The 15,453-nt window shown below is 39.6% G+C and overlaps 1 protein-coding gene across 1 annotated transcript; it reads left to right on the top strand.

The window, feature by feature from the left end:
- Positions 1 to 442: 442 nt before the first annotated feature.
- sem1 (SEM1 26S proteasome subunit) lies at positions 443 to 2,307 on the top strand. Its single transcript, XM_029514500.1, has 3 exons — positions 443 to 566; positions 1,017 to 1,110; positions 2,142 to 2,307. Exons 1-3 carry the CDS (start codon positions 491 to 493, stop codon positions 2,182 to 2,184), a joined length of 213 nt encoding a protein of 70 aa, XP_029370360.1. The 5' UTR covers positions 443 to 490; the 3' UTR covers positions 2,185 to 2,307.
- Positions 2,308 to 15,453: the final 13,146 nt, after the last annotated feature.

The following is a 15,453-nucleotide window of genomic DNA, read 5'->3' as shown; positions in this document are numbered from 1 at the left end:
CTGATGCTAAGTTCTGAATATCAGAGAAGATAATATACGTTACACGTAAAAATAATAAACAGAGCAGTAAAAAAATATGAATCACCCTTGGTTGAACAAATGGTACGTTAGGAGTTAATATATCCTAACGATTAACAACGATTAAAATGAAATCATTCAATTGCAATTGCAGTGCCCTCTTAAATGTTTTAACATTTCACCCAGCCTGATGATTTTTACAGTAAATGTGAGGGTTAGTATTTAAGTCCTTTCTGCTTTCTGGTTCTTCCCTGCCTTTGTGTTTCATTTTGAATACAGTTGATAAAGTTGATCTGTGATGAAATGTGCTGCACAAAATCATTATCTCCAGTCAGCTGACCGCTGCGCTGCTCTGCGCTGTTCTGCGCACCGAGCGCAACCGGTGTCAGCGTTAACATCTGAGACTACCCACAATCCCCTGAGGCCAGAGCCGCCCAGTCACCAACAGCGACACAGCAGAGGCAACGCAGACATGTCGGACAAGAAACAGACCGTAGACCTGGGTTTACTGGAGGAGGACGATGAGTTTGAAGAATTTCCAGCGGAGGGTAAGTAACGTGTACATTGTTTAACGTCACGTATTTTCTCTCTTTGTTCAGTATCTGTTGGACCGGCCGGTGCCGGGCCCCGCTGCAGTGACTCAGCTAGCCAGGCCATGCTAGCGTTAGCATTAGCGTCCACACTCGCAACCAGCAGGGTTAGCTGGCTTAAGTAGTCGAAGCTTGGTGCTTATTGTTATTGTTGTGTGTTGGCACATGTTTTTCAATATATGTTAGGCATTCATCAAACCCCTTTCACTTATGTTGTTGGTTTTGTTGCTAATTTTTGCTATCTAGCCTGCCGCTAACGTAGCATTAAGACAACATGCTAAAGTATTAGCCTGTCAGGTAACCGGTTGATTTAAGCAGCTTTTGCGATTTATCTAGTTAATTTCATAGCCGTCTAAAAAGCTCCGAATAGAGAAAGCAATTATTTGATTTTCACTGTTTGGTCACTAGATTGGACAGGGTTGGATGAGGACGAAGATGCTCATGTATGGGAAGACAACTGGGATGATGACAACGTAGAAGATGATTTCTCAAATCAGCTGAGGTAATTGGAAAATGCTTACATCAGCCAAGTACAGCTACATGCCCTCTCCTCTACCATTCCCTGTACAGTACGTAGGTCGTTTGATTTGTTACCGCAAATACTTTGCTTTATTGAACTTATAACTTATAGAACTATTTTTGATTTTCATTTACTACTCAGGATCTGTTTGATGTAGTTATTATTGTGTCGTGCCTCAATTAGGAGGACACATTTAGATCTTTCACAGTTCACAAGTGTCTAAATATCTAGAGTTTCTCAAAGGACAGATGGGCCATCCTCTCACTAATCTACAGATTGTTGTATGCTGGGACCTGTCCTTTATACTGTCCAAATGTAGCTTTTATTATCATTGCCTTTGCTAACATTTTTATTTGAAAGCTCTTGCAATGTAATGTAGAATTGAATTAGCACTGCCCAGTTAACGTTGTCAAAAGATTCCTTCTATTATTTAACTTGATTTGTAGAACAACTCTACACAAAATGTAATGCTTACCGTAACTATTGCAGTTAGCAGTTTCAGTCACCAGTGCTGAATTTTACATTTTTTTTCCCAGTATAAAACATTTTGTGATGATATGAAAATACAACAGAAGACAGATAACAGGCATCATGTCCAGTGTTGAGATTTGAGCATTATAAATGAAATATATCATAATTTTTGCTTCATAGGCTTACTGTCACGCTTATTGAGTAATCAATAACTTGATAGATAAATGGTGGGTCTGTTTTTTTTGTTTTTTTTTTATCTGAGCACTCTGTAGACAGTAATATGCTATTGTTTTATTTGGGTCAATTATGACAGCTCTGCTATTAAGTTGTTTCTTGAAGATATCATTTTTGTTAAAGGGCATGGCTGCCTTATATATGTAATCATCAAATCCATAGCTGCACGCATTATGCAATATTTATATATTTTTCACTCCCATCTCTTAATGGCTCTCACAATCAATAGAGGGTACTTATGCCTCAACCACCCACCTGTAATCATCTCTACTGACTTGATCTTTCTATTTTCTTTATCCTCCCTGCAGAGCAGAGCTGGAAAAACATGGTTACAAAATGGAGACATCATAGCAACTGACAGGGCCTTTCAGTATGCGATGACATTGAATATGGACATTGATATTTGAACATTACTGGTTGACCACACACCAACAGAAGAGGATGTTCATTTGTTAGTTTCTTTTTCTTTTTTTTTTTTTTGTAAGAAAAAAAAAACCTTGATGACATTAAAGCGTTTTGACAAAGTAGTTCCTTTGATTGTTTTTACAAACTGCACTACATGTTGAGACAATTACATTTACAGATATAAAATTTCCTCATCTGTATGAACAACATTAGTGTTTAGTTTAGCTGAATCTGATCAAAAGAGTCATTCAACTTTGAGAAAATTGATTTCTTTTTTTTAGTACTCAGGCACATTGTTGAAATTCAGTTAGCTGTAATGCTAAGGTAATAAATCATTAATGCATTAAAACCTCCATTTCATGCTGCATAATCACGGGTTTTATTTAACTCATGCTTGAATGGGCATTATTAGAGACCCAACCTTGCTTCACCTAGTGTTTCAAATTCTTTTATTCTTTGATACACAAACAAAATCCAAAACCTTAGCTGCAATAATTATAATTTACAGCCCTAGCTGTAGCTCTCCTCAGAAACACATCTGCCAAGTCAATATGGGATGTCTGTAATTGACAGCTTGTTATTGCCTTATTTCACATTGCACATTTATTTTAGACAAAATAAAATTTATATATTACAGTAGTTGAATTGAAAATGTATATGAAATATTTGATAATCCTGTATCAACCATGCTTATGTATGGCTCTGTTAACTGAAATTCTGAGTAATCTCTGAATATGAAAAGAGCGAGCATATATAAGTTTAGTGCAATGGATATACACACTGCAAACAAGTGTCTGTAAGTGTGGTGTACGATACACACATAAAGAGGCAGATACTCTCTACTGTGCTGTATAACATCCCCCTTTCCTCTCAGCCCCACAGTGCACGGCTGAGTCCCTGAAGGAGAGATTATCCACTGCCATGTTTGTCAGAGGCAGGGAGGGGGTCTCAGCATGGGGTCTCCCAGCCTGCCTTGCCTGGGCCTGCCCCTACTGCCAGCCAGCCCCTTCTCTTCCGTTTGGCACAGCAGGGGCTCTGGTACTGAACCAGAGGCCAATTTATCTCCTCACACTCCCCCAGCAAAATGATTTCTCAGTGTTTTGTCGACTCTCAGTCCCAGGGTCCTAATGAGCTGAAACGGATGCTAGTAAGACCAAAGCAACAAGAGCAGTTTTCGGATAAAGAACAACACCCATCTTTTGACAGTAGAGGTGGAAACTAGCCTTAATACATTTACTCAAGTGTAGTACTTAAAAAGTGGGGGGGGGGGAGTTTCTGTATATGTATTTCAATTTCATGCACCTTTTTCTCATTTTAGAAGAAAATGTGTTGCTATGAGGATGATATTTCTGTTAAAATTTTTTACTCGGGCATGATCACTGCTTACAATCTGTGGGTGGTTATTGATTCTAGTTTTTTTACTTTGCCCTTTTGGTGCTGATATCCCAGCACTATTTTTCGTATCCGTTTATATTTGGAGACAGTTGTTCCGCACTTCAAAGTGTTACACTCAGGTTTGGCATTAAAAGCTGGAAAAAGGTAGAAGTTGAAATCCGTTTGCTCGGTTCAGGCGTTTAAGTGTTTGCAACTGAAAGCATACTGACAAGTGTGTTCTGCTCTTCTGGGAAAATGCACAATCCTTGTTTACTACTAGTTATTATCCCAATCAGCTCCATATCAGCGCAGGAGCTCTCCTGAGTATACACCCTCTATCTGTTTTTGAAAGACAAGGCCCTAGCTCCTACTGATATCTATGCCAATACAGAAAATAAACATTTTCCTGGCACATACTGCAGGGGAAAAAAAATCAAGGTGACATTTTCAATGAACACAAAGGGCTCATATCTATACATATGGGATACTCTGATCTGCTTATGCCCTTGAAACTGACGGCCCTGGGCCAGATGATTATTCTATGGTTTGGGAAGTCAGTGAAGTGAAAGAATCGGTAAGTGAGAGCAACAGAGGACCTGTGACCATTTTGTTTGTGCTGAGGGTGTAAGATTGGTCCCTTGTGCTTGATACTGTGAGGGCCCAGAATATGGGCTCACAATATTCAGCCTCACACCATTTGCTGAGCTTTTCACTTTCTCTGCACAAGTTCCTTGAACCCATTAAGACATGACTTTTTTTTGTGCAAGCTTTCTGTTGTTCTGTTATGACCTGCTAGCTTGAAATGTATTGATTTAAAATCTACTCAATTATGAGATTATACTTTTACATAATTTGAAGGCTGCTTTTAAAATAATTTTAATGGCGAATTATATTTTTTAAAGTACAGTCCAGTTCTCTTATGCAAGAATTGAAAGGTTTGGTTGTCAAAGAGACCACCTGTAGACTAACACTTTCACTGGATTACTTTCTGGATCAGTCTAATTGGGAACAGCTGAATGAAACAAATTTGGCAAACTGATTGTTGTCTTTCTGAATGCCCAGATTCTTTGGAAAGCATTTTCTTATTTGCAAATCATTTTCTCTTGGCTCATGCCGTTCTGAGACCACATGACTTCATGCTGCAGAGCAGTCAATGGGACTGTGGCGAGCACTATTTCATAATACTTCATGTTAGGAGATCGAAGATCCATTGTCCTCATGGCCCACGAGCCTGTGGGCAAGAGTCCCTGCTGTGTCTATACTGAAGAAACAGCAGCATCTTTGGGTATATTTTCCTCTTTTTTTCTGCAGATACTGGAGGCTACTGTGACCATTTCTCTCCCTGCTGCTGCAGGCCGAACGCTCCCTGCATTTCCACTCCAATCCCTTCATCGTCAAGCCACGGTGAAGACGAAGCTGCTGCTTCACAGCCAGGAAGCTTGCAGCTGCTACTATAATAGCTCTAATTGCATGTTACTTTTGTTAGGCTGAAATTAGTGGTGGGGCTACAATACTAATACTAAATCCCCCCAAAACCTCCAAGTAAAGATTGAGGGGAGAGAGATTGAAAAAAAAAAAGACACTTAGGGGTGCGTTCACCAGTGAGACTGCCAAGCCACTGCCGAATGGCCCACACCTGCATGCTTGCACCCCCGCTAAAGTAAACACAGATAATAAGGTATAATTACTTTAGAAAATAATAACGAGGAGCAACCCTCCAGACCCCCCTACTCCTACTGACAAAGGGCTGCCTGTTTATTGTGGGATGTGAAACAGCCCCAAAGGACGCCGGCGAGTGCCCTATCAAAAGACCTGAGGGCCCTGCCGAGGGTCCCTTATAGGACAGTCATCAGTGTCAAGGAGGACTGGAGCTTTTAACTCTCTTCTACCCTAACTGCCTCAATTAACCAGTATAGAGTGACCACAGGCTACTTTTTTCAGCTCCATTCATTCTCATTAAAATGATCCTGTGTCATCCTGATGGTTTTCCCCCTTTCAATGGGATCAGAAGAAACCTATCAGAAATTATACCAACAATGAAATGTGTAAGGGAGAAAATAGGTTCTCTCTCCATATTTGTATATACACCAAATAGTACAATGTGGAAATATGCTGTACTTACACACAGATGTACAAAATGTGTATCACATAGTTAGTTTAGCAGAAGGACAACCACATGAGACTCTAAGGAATCCCTGGGTACAGCCAAAAAATAGACTATCACATAACCCACTGCTGAATGTATTTTGGTCAAATGGTTTTTATATGAATTAAAATGTTAAGCAGTTCTTGCTGTTCCCTCATCAGGTTCCATTAAGTCTGCTAAACCTCTATACTTCAGTACTTTCAATAATTAATAAGCAAATAAACACAATTCCCAAGATGACAGGCATTACCTTAAAATACCTTTCTGTAGTTGTGTGTCAACTAGGCTACATTCGGATAGACATTTGTGCTGTGTTAAATCATGTTGTTACTGCAGATTGATCCAAATTCCACTCAAATCTCAAGCAACAAAAAATTCTGGTCCTAAAAGCTGCATAATTTGAAACATCTATTATGATTAGAGAGCAAAAAGTTTCTCCACACACTAAAGTAACCATCAAATGCCAGGTTTGGGGAGTAATGGAATACATGGAACGGCGTTACGTAATTAGGATACAAAAAACGTAACAGTATTCCGTTAAAGTTACAGGAAAGGAGATGTAATCACATATGATATACATTCATTAGAAAATTGGATTATTACTGGAATTCAATTTTTAAAATACATTTTTAAATAAACAACACACACGTGCATGCGCGCACATCACGACACGTCACGTGCCTCTCACCACCGCAGTACCGAGGGAAACGGCAGAGTTGCTAATTTGTTATCATAGTCCCGAGTAAAAAAACACGCTCTTACAGGAAGGAAATATCTCTATTATTATGTCTTTAAAGCTGAAAAGGGTGCATTACTGTACAGTGCAAGCTATGCCTTCCAGATGTGAAAATGCTCTCATTATCCAAGGACTCGACATCTAATTTAAAGAAACGTTTTCAGGTAAGAGCAACTGCTAACGTAATCTACTCGGAAACCTAGTTAGCTAAAGTTAAAGTTCGTTAGCTGGCTAACCCGTCAGCACTATTGTACGTACATCTAACCTACCGAAAATCACAGCTAAACTTAGCTTAGCTTAGCTTAAACGTGCTCAGAAACACTCCCAACGAGCCGCTGCTGCCCAGCATCGCTGCAAAGTATCGTACTGCCAGTGGCTAGCCCGGGAAAAGATCACAAGGCAAGATCCAAAGCACGGTTTATCTAATGCGCATCATAAGTCAGGGACCTCTGTACTACTACAGTACCACTGAAACATGTTGGTACTGCAGGTAAGAATGCTGCATACCGGAATAGTTTACAGCAGTTTACTTGAACTTAAAAAAAGTAAGACTTGAATTTCGACACGGCACATCCCAGAGTACAGTCAAGAGACTAATATTTGAATTTGTGATTGATGATGTTCAGTAGCCTTCATTCAGAAAACTTGTAGAGGGAATCAGTGGTGGCAAATAGTAATGTGGAGAAAGACACTAGTCCAGCTTGTTTAGAGGGAATTTGCTGCCATGAAAGAAACCTTGACTGCAACACTTCCGAAAGTGACTAATGTGTGCACAATAGCAGACTTGCGGACTGCACGTAACAGAAGTTCCTTTGGCATGACATGCCATTGGATTGAGGAGAGCACTCTGGAAAGGAGGTCTACTGCACTGGCCTGTGCACGGGTGAAAGGACTGCATACTTTCGATGTCCTTGTAGCAAAAATCTGTGAAATCCATGCAGAGTACAAAATACAACACAAAATTACATTTGTGTACAATGGTCCATAAATGCTACTTTGTTAAAGCTTTCCGTGAGTTTGAAACAACTGAGGAGGCAGCACAAGATGAGTTGGATGATGGAATAAGGTTCTTGAATATGGATACAGTTCTGAAGACGGAGGGAGATGACGAGCTTCAGTTTTTCTTTCCCCCTCATCAAAGATGTGCAGCACACATGCTCAACCTGATTGCCACCAGTGAGGTAGCAGCATCAAAAGGGCTTTCCCAAAAAGTGTACCGAAGCGCAGTGGGAAAGTGTGCTTTCATATGGAACAAGGCACACCGGTCATCAGCAGCTGCAGAAGCAGTGCAAGATATTGCTAAAATGAGGGTTTCTGTTCCAAGTGTCACAAAATGGAGCTATGAATATATGACAGTTGCCAGACTGATTGGAATTACAGAAGATCAACTGGATGACATTTGTGGAAGGCTCTAAGTGACCAGGCTATACCCTCATGAGATGACGTTTCTCAGGGAATGTGTAGTTGTGTTACAGCCACTTGCTCAATCCATTGATCTTTTACAGGTGGAGAAAAACTATCTTGGGCCTCTCATCCCAACAATCTTAAGCCTCAAGTCGAAGCTCTCTAACAAGTTGCCATATATGACCTACACAACAAACATCAATACTGCAGTCACAGAGGCACTTGACATCCTTTTTGCTGCCATCCCAAGCACCCTTGATGCAAAAATGGCAACAACCACCATGCCAAAATTTCACTTGTGTTGGCTATCTATGGAGATGAAAGAAGATATGTGCAAAACAGCGGTTTAGGAGGCAATGTCTTTGGAATCCAGGGCACCTGCAGCTGAAATTAAGCTCTCTGAAATGCAGCTCTGAGACTTATGGATCAGAAGAGGGTTTTTTGTGTTTGGGTTGATAAAGGCACGGAGGAAGAGGTTCGGCGGTTCCTTGATGATACCATGAAGAGCATTGATTCCCTACATGCTTTCCCCTTGGTTAAGCAGCTCTTCGTGACAATACTACACTGCCTTCTAGTGTGCCAGTTGAACGTCTGTTCAGTTATGGAGGAACTGTTCTTACCCCATCTCATAGCAGAATGTCTGATGACCACATGGAGCAAGTCCTCCTCCTTTGTTATAACAGAAAGTTTTGCCCAAAGCTAGGTTTGGATTAAATGCAGGTTTACAGTTGGGATGCACCTGTATGCAGTCTTTTGTCTTTCCAAATGTCGAAGGTCTTAAATTGTACAACTGTACTTTCATGTAGAATCTTATGGCTGCATTTGATTAATGGTTTTCTGTTTATTTCTTTTAGAAGATTCAGTTGGTGGATGCCCGATAAAAATAAATAAGTAAATAAAATAAAGTGGATGCTCTTATTCCATGTACTAAAATATAATTTTCTGTTTATCTTGTAAAAGGAGCATATTTTACATTTGCTATATAAATGAGACTATTCTGTTGCCTAGTACTTTAATCGGAAATTGGTAGGTGTATTGCGTGAATTTGCTTTATGGCTTTCATTTTCTTTTTGTTCAGTAGGTGGGCATCTTATTTGTTATAAAAATACTGAATGCTCTTAATGCATGTATTAAACTAAAGCAGTATTTGTAAATGGTACTTTTCTGTAGGCCTAGTCTATACTTTCATCTGTAATCCATAGGCCTAGTACCTATTTTTGCTTTATTGTTTTCTTCTTTTTGACAGATCAGTAGGTGGAAACCAGATTTGTTACAAATATTGTGGGTGCTCTCAGTGTAACGAAAAATTTGCATATTCCGTTAATTGTGAAAGGAGCAGATTTTATTTCTATATATACATTTTTAATTTTTTGTTTTTTAAGATCACAATGTTCTCTTGCACTTAATTAAAGATGATCTTGCTGATATTTATTTTCTCTTGTCTTCATTTGCATATTTGGTGTTGAGGTAATCCAAAAGTAACGGAAATTAATCAAATTAAATTACTTTCATATTGTGCTACTTGGATTACGCTACTGATACAATTTTTTAAGAAGTAATGAGTAATTGTATGGGAATACAATTTTAAAGTAACTCTCCCAACCCTGTCAAGTGCCATATTTTGTAGTCGAGGGGAACACACATAGCTAAACTTGAAATCTTTTACTCCACCTAGTTACACAAACAACTAACAAATACAATATCTGGATTGAATTTCAGCTTTTCTTTGCAAGCCCTATGCCTTCTTATGAGAGTCATCATAGCTTGGCTTTAAATGAGTATAAACTCCTCCAAGCATGTGAACATAACACTGGATAGTTCACCCAGTATGGGATCACGGAGTGGACTCACTGTCACTTAAATCTGTCCAGATTTTAACCTAATCTGACATGTTGGCACATAGAAAGAAACAGATGGCTATGTTTCAGTTTACCACTATCCCTGGTGCTTGAGTCATTATGAAAACACAAAACTATAGTTTGATGTCAGGATGGATTATAAGTGCTCTATTTCACCAGTTTATGACAAGATCCATTTTACAGGTCTTTGACAGATAAATGTACAATATCACAATTCCAAAAATATGCAGCAAAAGCAGAATTTGACCTCAGGAATTATCATAAATGGGAACGTTTCTTGGGGAAAAGAAACCAAACTGCAGTGACTGAGCTACAGTTACCTACAGCTAGCAGGTGAAATACTGTTAGTGAGATAAGTTTTTTTTTTTTTCTGTTCCAGGAGAGTCATTCATGCTACAAATAAATCAACTTGAGCAGTGAGAGTAATTTGCAGTCAATGATTCAATCAAACTTTCCAATTTGAGGATTTCTAACTGCGTGTTAATTGTACATTTAAATGTATCAAATATAAAAAAAAATGTTTTAGTTCAAATGCACGGCAAATCAAGAAGATTATTTCTGTACATGTTTTCCCCACCTATGGGACTGCTAAAAACTTAGTATAGTATCAAAATTGTTTTATATGTAATGCCAGTGGCAAATGATAGGTAATTGCCATCAAACAACACTTTACTGTTTACTGCCATAACTTTAATGTTTCTGTATTTTCTGTTTGTTTCCTTTTTAGGGTAGAAAAAGTAGTGTTGCTGTGATCAGCATCTGTGAAATGTGAAATATGATACAAGTCCCAACAAAACCAATTCTGTGAAATAGTACACACGGCAGAAGCAGAAACTCTCGCTGAGTAAATGTTTTCCATTGATTTAATGCAAGTATTGGTGGACTCTGGTACTTTTAACCAACACAAAAGGGAGATAATGGCTGCTGTGATTAAGGGAATGTAAAGGGAATCAGTGTTGCATGTGAGTCATCATCATGCCATCATTAAACCACATTGTGCAACCGAGTCAAATGGGCTCTGCAAGGATGGCAGCGTGTTTTTAACGGTGACGCCTGGCAACAACACCCCCTGCTGTGTTTCCTTCCCGTATGCCCATGATACCTGGCAATTAGGGAGTTTGTTTTCTATTTTTACTCCTGATTTTTTAGCTCTCTTCCCCTCCCAAACCTCCAATATTTGAACACACTGGATCATCCATCCACCTGTCCTGCACTTAAAAGCATTGGACAGTGAAGGAAGACAAATTAACAGGGGGGACAATTTATACACCAGAGAGCCTTTTTTCCGCCAGAGCAATAAAGCACACTTGATGTTATTATAATCTCTGGTGAATTATCAGGCCTCTGATAATTGTAATTAATCAATCATCAGGCTCACTCATGCACTCCCATGAAACCCAGCATCACTGCAGATCAACCTGAGCAGTGTTGACCTATGAGAAATCAATGTGCAGCCATGATTCAAGGCAATAGCTGGAGGTTCTTTCACTTGGATCAAGTAATTAGTGTATGCTTAGTTACACACCACAGTATCTGCATCATAACTGCAAAAGGCAGAGAAACAATTGCAGTGAATAGCCTGTTAAAGACCTCAAACATTGCACAATCCAATTCAAGTGAGCATAAAAAGTTTGCAGGACAAATACGTGCAGCCTCTGCATTCACACTGATCATATTTACCACAAAAACTTCATCGCTACGTTGTGCGGCCAGAGTCCAAAACAATGTTACATGTTTAAAAAAAAAAGAACAAAATGACTGATAAACTCATAAAATAGGACATAACATTCTTTCCCTCTCTCTCTTGCTGTCTTTGCCTTTCATCACTCTGTCTTTCTCACACACACACGCCTGGAAATGCTGGGTGGGAGGCCTTGGCCCAGACGCAGTCAACTGGTCCCAGTCCCAACAAGGAAACAATTAATCATGTGTGAGCGGCTGTCTGAGTGTCTGCTCTCTGGACAACAACAACACTCAGCCATTTATCTCCCCTCCAGGCAGGACAGCCAGCCAGCACACCACGCAGGCATGCACTCTCATCTTCACACACTCTCACACACAAACACAGATGTAGAAGAACAAAAATGCACAGATTCAGATACACTCAAATGTACAAGAACGCACATGTGCAAAGTGTAAAAGCACATTCACTTAGAACAGCAGATGTGAATGACATTTGGCAAAGCAAGGACACACACGCACACCCACACACAGGTGCTCACTGTTTTGTCATCCTAATCAGATAGATGTCAGCACTTCCTAATGGTCATGTTGACATATACAGGAGCTATATATTGCTGTATTGCTGCAAATCTCTGAGATCAAAGAAAAACTGAAACAACTCAACTTTGTTTCATTACTCATTTGAGAGCAATGAGTTTTACATCAGTTGCCTTTGATAATTCAAAGTCTATTTGGTGTTCAGTTGGCAAAAACAAAATGGCAGGACTGGGTTAGCTTTCTTGCACTCTTCTGAGATGATGGAACAAAGTTGAGTTGACAGTCATTTTATTTCAGGAAATTTAGTCCTCTCTAATTTAACTCTTGGTCTTCCGACGTGGCAAGGCAGGTTAGGAGTGAGCTAAAACAGGCAGGACTTGGCAAAATGAAAAAGGAAATTTGTCGTTTATTCCCCATTCCTGTATCTACCTCAGACAGGGGGCAGCTTGTGAGCATGGGGGTGCATGCAGGTTTGGGTAAGTCTATGGTAAATCAGAACATTTTTGTCCGTTGGAAAGTGTGTATCTGTGCTCATGAAGATGTGCAAATGTGTGAGCATCTGTATATGTGTTAATGCATGTCTCTTATGCAGTGAAAAAAGGGCTTTCTAAACCTCAAGTGGAGCAAACAAAGAGGCCGGTGTGTGTTTCAGGACAGGGCATCTGGATGGCATCACAAGAGCCTGGCAGATTGGTGGTGACGCAGGGTACTCCTGAGGTCCCTGGTGAGAAAACATTTCGCTGCAGTCTGCAGTGAAAAACAAGCTTTGAAGCGCTACTGCAAAAAAAAAAAAAAAAGGGAAGCAACGGCATGCCAGTGTTTTGTTTTTGTTTTTGTTTTTTTTTTTCATTCTGAATTGTATCTTGATCATATCAAATTCTGATTGTTTTACTGTATTTGACTATCTAAATTGTTGTGTCCTTAAGTGGCATCACCAGGCAAGCATAGGTGTGTTCATAGTGAATATTTGATATTTTAAGAAATGCGTACGAAATGTTTACGTCTTGCTGTAAAAATGAACTTTTAGTCTTTTAGCTTGGCTTAGCATGAACACTGGATACAAGGCAAAACTGATACCTACCTCTTAGTAGGAGCTTTAAGTTTAAAGACCACAGAATCAGAGAGAATGAGATTGGTATGACTCAAAATGTCCATTGTACTAGTTTCCCTATTTAGATATTCAATGTGTGGAGGAGAACCATCTGCAGAGTGGCAGCAGTTCTCTCTTTTATTGAATGTTGTGATAAATAGCAACACAATGCACATCTATACGAAAAAGTATTCAAAATGCAGGCATGCTATTCTTGTTACAGCCTAACACTTCCTGTATCAACTCAAACTTCAATTATGTCATTTAGACAAACGCGACCGTCATTCTCTTGCTGCCTCCTTCCCTCGCAGTCCAGGTGGCAGCATGACAGGAAGAGGAACAGGAAAGGACTTAAAGATTTGCTGCTGCTCTCATTCTCCTTCAAACACATATGCCCCCTGATCATTTCCCACAATGCTTTAGCACAGAGGCCTCTGTGATCACTGCTTATGAGAAAACACAGGAATCTGACAGACAACTGCCTCAACTACGGGGGAGGAAAAAAAAAAAAAAAGACGCAAGCCTCCTCTTTTCCTCTTTGCAGCACCTACTCCCCCACCTTCATTTGCTCAGCCTGTATGGTCTGCATTTGCAGGAACCATCTGGGTTCATTTATCCCAACCCAGGCAGGCTGTGGGACCCCTGTGCCCTCTCTGGTTGCAGGGTCTGAGCATGCTTCATTGTGGGTCCTTGTTGTTGTGGGAGAGAAGAGCTCAAGACTGCCTGCTAGGTTGTCTGGACCGTCTCAAAGTTCCAATCCGCCCTTTACCCTCCTTCACCAGGCCCACCACCCATCCCAGATGCCCTTAAGCATGGTTAGTGTAGCTTTTTATCAGAGCTGAAAGATACTAAACAGACTCATCCAGAAGCTACAGTGTAGACAGCCAGTTTGGAGGTTTAGGAGAGTTTCATAGCAGATGGAAAAGAGGGGAAGAGTGCAGAGGAAGCAAAGCTGGCACTTCAAATAAATGTGCATGTAGGTGGGGTTGATAACAACTGTCTCACATGTTTATGGATGCCCACGTAAACATTTGCATAATGTGACAAGTGGATGCACACCGCTTCCGAAAGTGTTTGTCTGCAGGAAACGCACTCCCATGTCTCAAGACCACAGGTGAAATGAATGAGACGTCCATTCGGGCCCATTATTTGGTATAATCCGCAGTGAGCTTCATGCCAAATGTCGGTCCAGGTTATCAAACTGCACAGCTGAATAGAAGCAGAGTGACTTTGGCTGGTTACTTAAAGTCACTGAGAAGTTATTCAAACACCCTGTTATTATGGTATAAAGAAAGGCAGCTTGTCATACACTATTACAGATATGGTGTTTACAAGAATGCCACTTTAATGCAATTCATATTATGTATGGTGATTAAGCATAGTGTTTGACAACCAACTGATTGGACAAATGAAAGTAGATTATGAGAGGCATTGTTTTGTTGTGACTCTGGCAGCAGAGACTATGCAGAGACAAGGTTCCTCTATATGACTGATCAAGAAAAGGCAAGATAGTGTTTATGAATTATCATAAATAAATCTTTTCTTATAGAACATCACACAGATGTATGAAGGAAGCACAGAACTGACATAAGAAGCACTTATTTGCTTTGTAAGCACATCATATTAGACAGATTACGAGGCTGATTTCATGAGAGTGGCTTCACCATGTTGTTTGTTCCTATCCTTTCTCGTCCACCACCTTCTTGTCTTTTATTCAAAACAGATTTGTCTCAGTCATCCCACACTATCCGGGCAGTCTGTCTACTCTGTGGTTTTATGGTGAGTCTCCTCTAAGTTATATAAAATTGAAGTTTGCAATGGTTTGTTATTGCACAATGTGTGTTTTCCTCTCAGAGTTTTTGAAACTGAGCACAAGTGAAACGACTGTGGCATCCATCTCATTTCTCACATGAAACATAGTTAATAAGTGGAAAATTAAAATGGCTATAATCAAGTGGTTGCAGCTTTGTAGCCACAACATCCATCAGTCATGGTGATGTGTCTTTGAGAAAGAAATCTAACTTCTCACACATTAAAGTTCTAAGAAAGGAGATCAGTTGAATATTAACAACAAGAAAGGCATTGTGGGAAAAATTATGATTCAGATTTCATCAGGGTCAGCCAATCGGGCACATGAAATATGTTTTTGCGATCAAAAAAACAAAAACATAAAACAACATAGAATATATTTACTTTTTTTTATAATATTGCAGAATTGAAACAAATTAATAAATAATGCATGTTCTCGTCCATATATTTAAAATAAATTGGTACATCTGGGAATTAATAACTCAGACAAAAAAAATAAAAAACTAACAAAAAAAAAAGGATTTCATTACATTTCCGGTTCTAAAGTAAAAATATTCCAGCCAACTTGGTCTTCCTC

The sequence above is a fragment of the Echeneis naucrates genome, chromosome 11, assembly GCF_900963305.1.
Source record: "Echeneis naucrates chromosome 11, fEcheNa1.1, whole genome shotgun sequence".
Taxonomy (NCBI): Eukaryota; Metazoa; Chordata; class Actinopteri; order Carangiformes; family Echeneidae; genus Echeneis; species Echeneis naucrates.
This window is presented reverse-complemented; position numbering and strand designations above follow the sequence as displayed.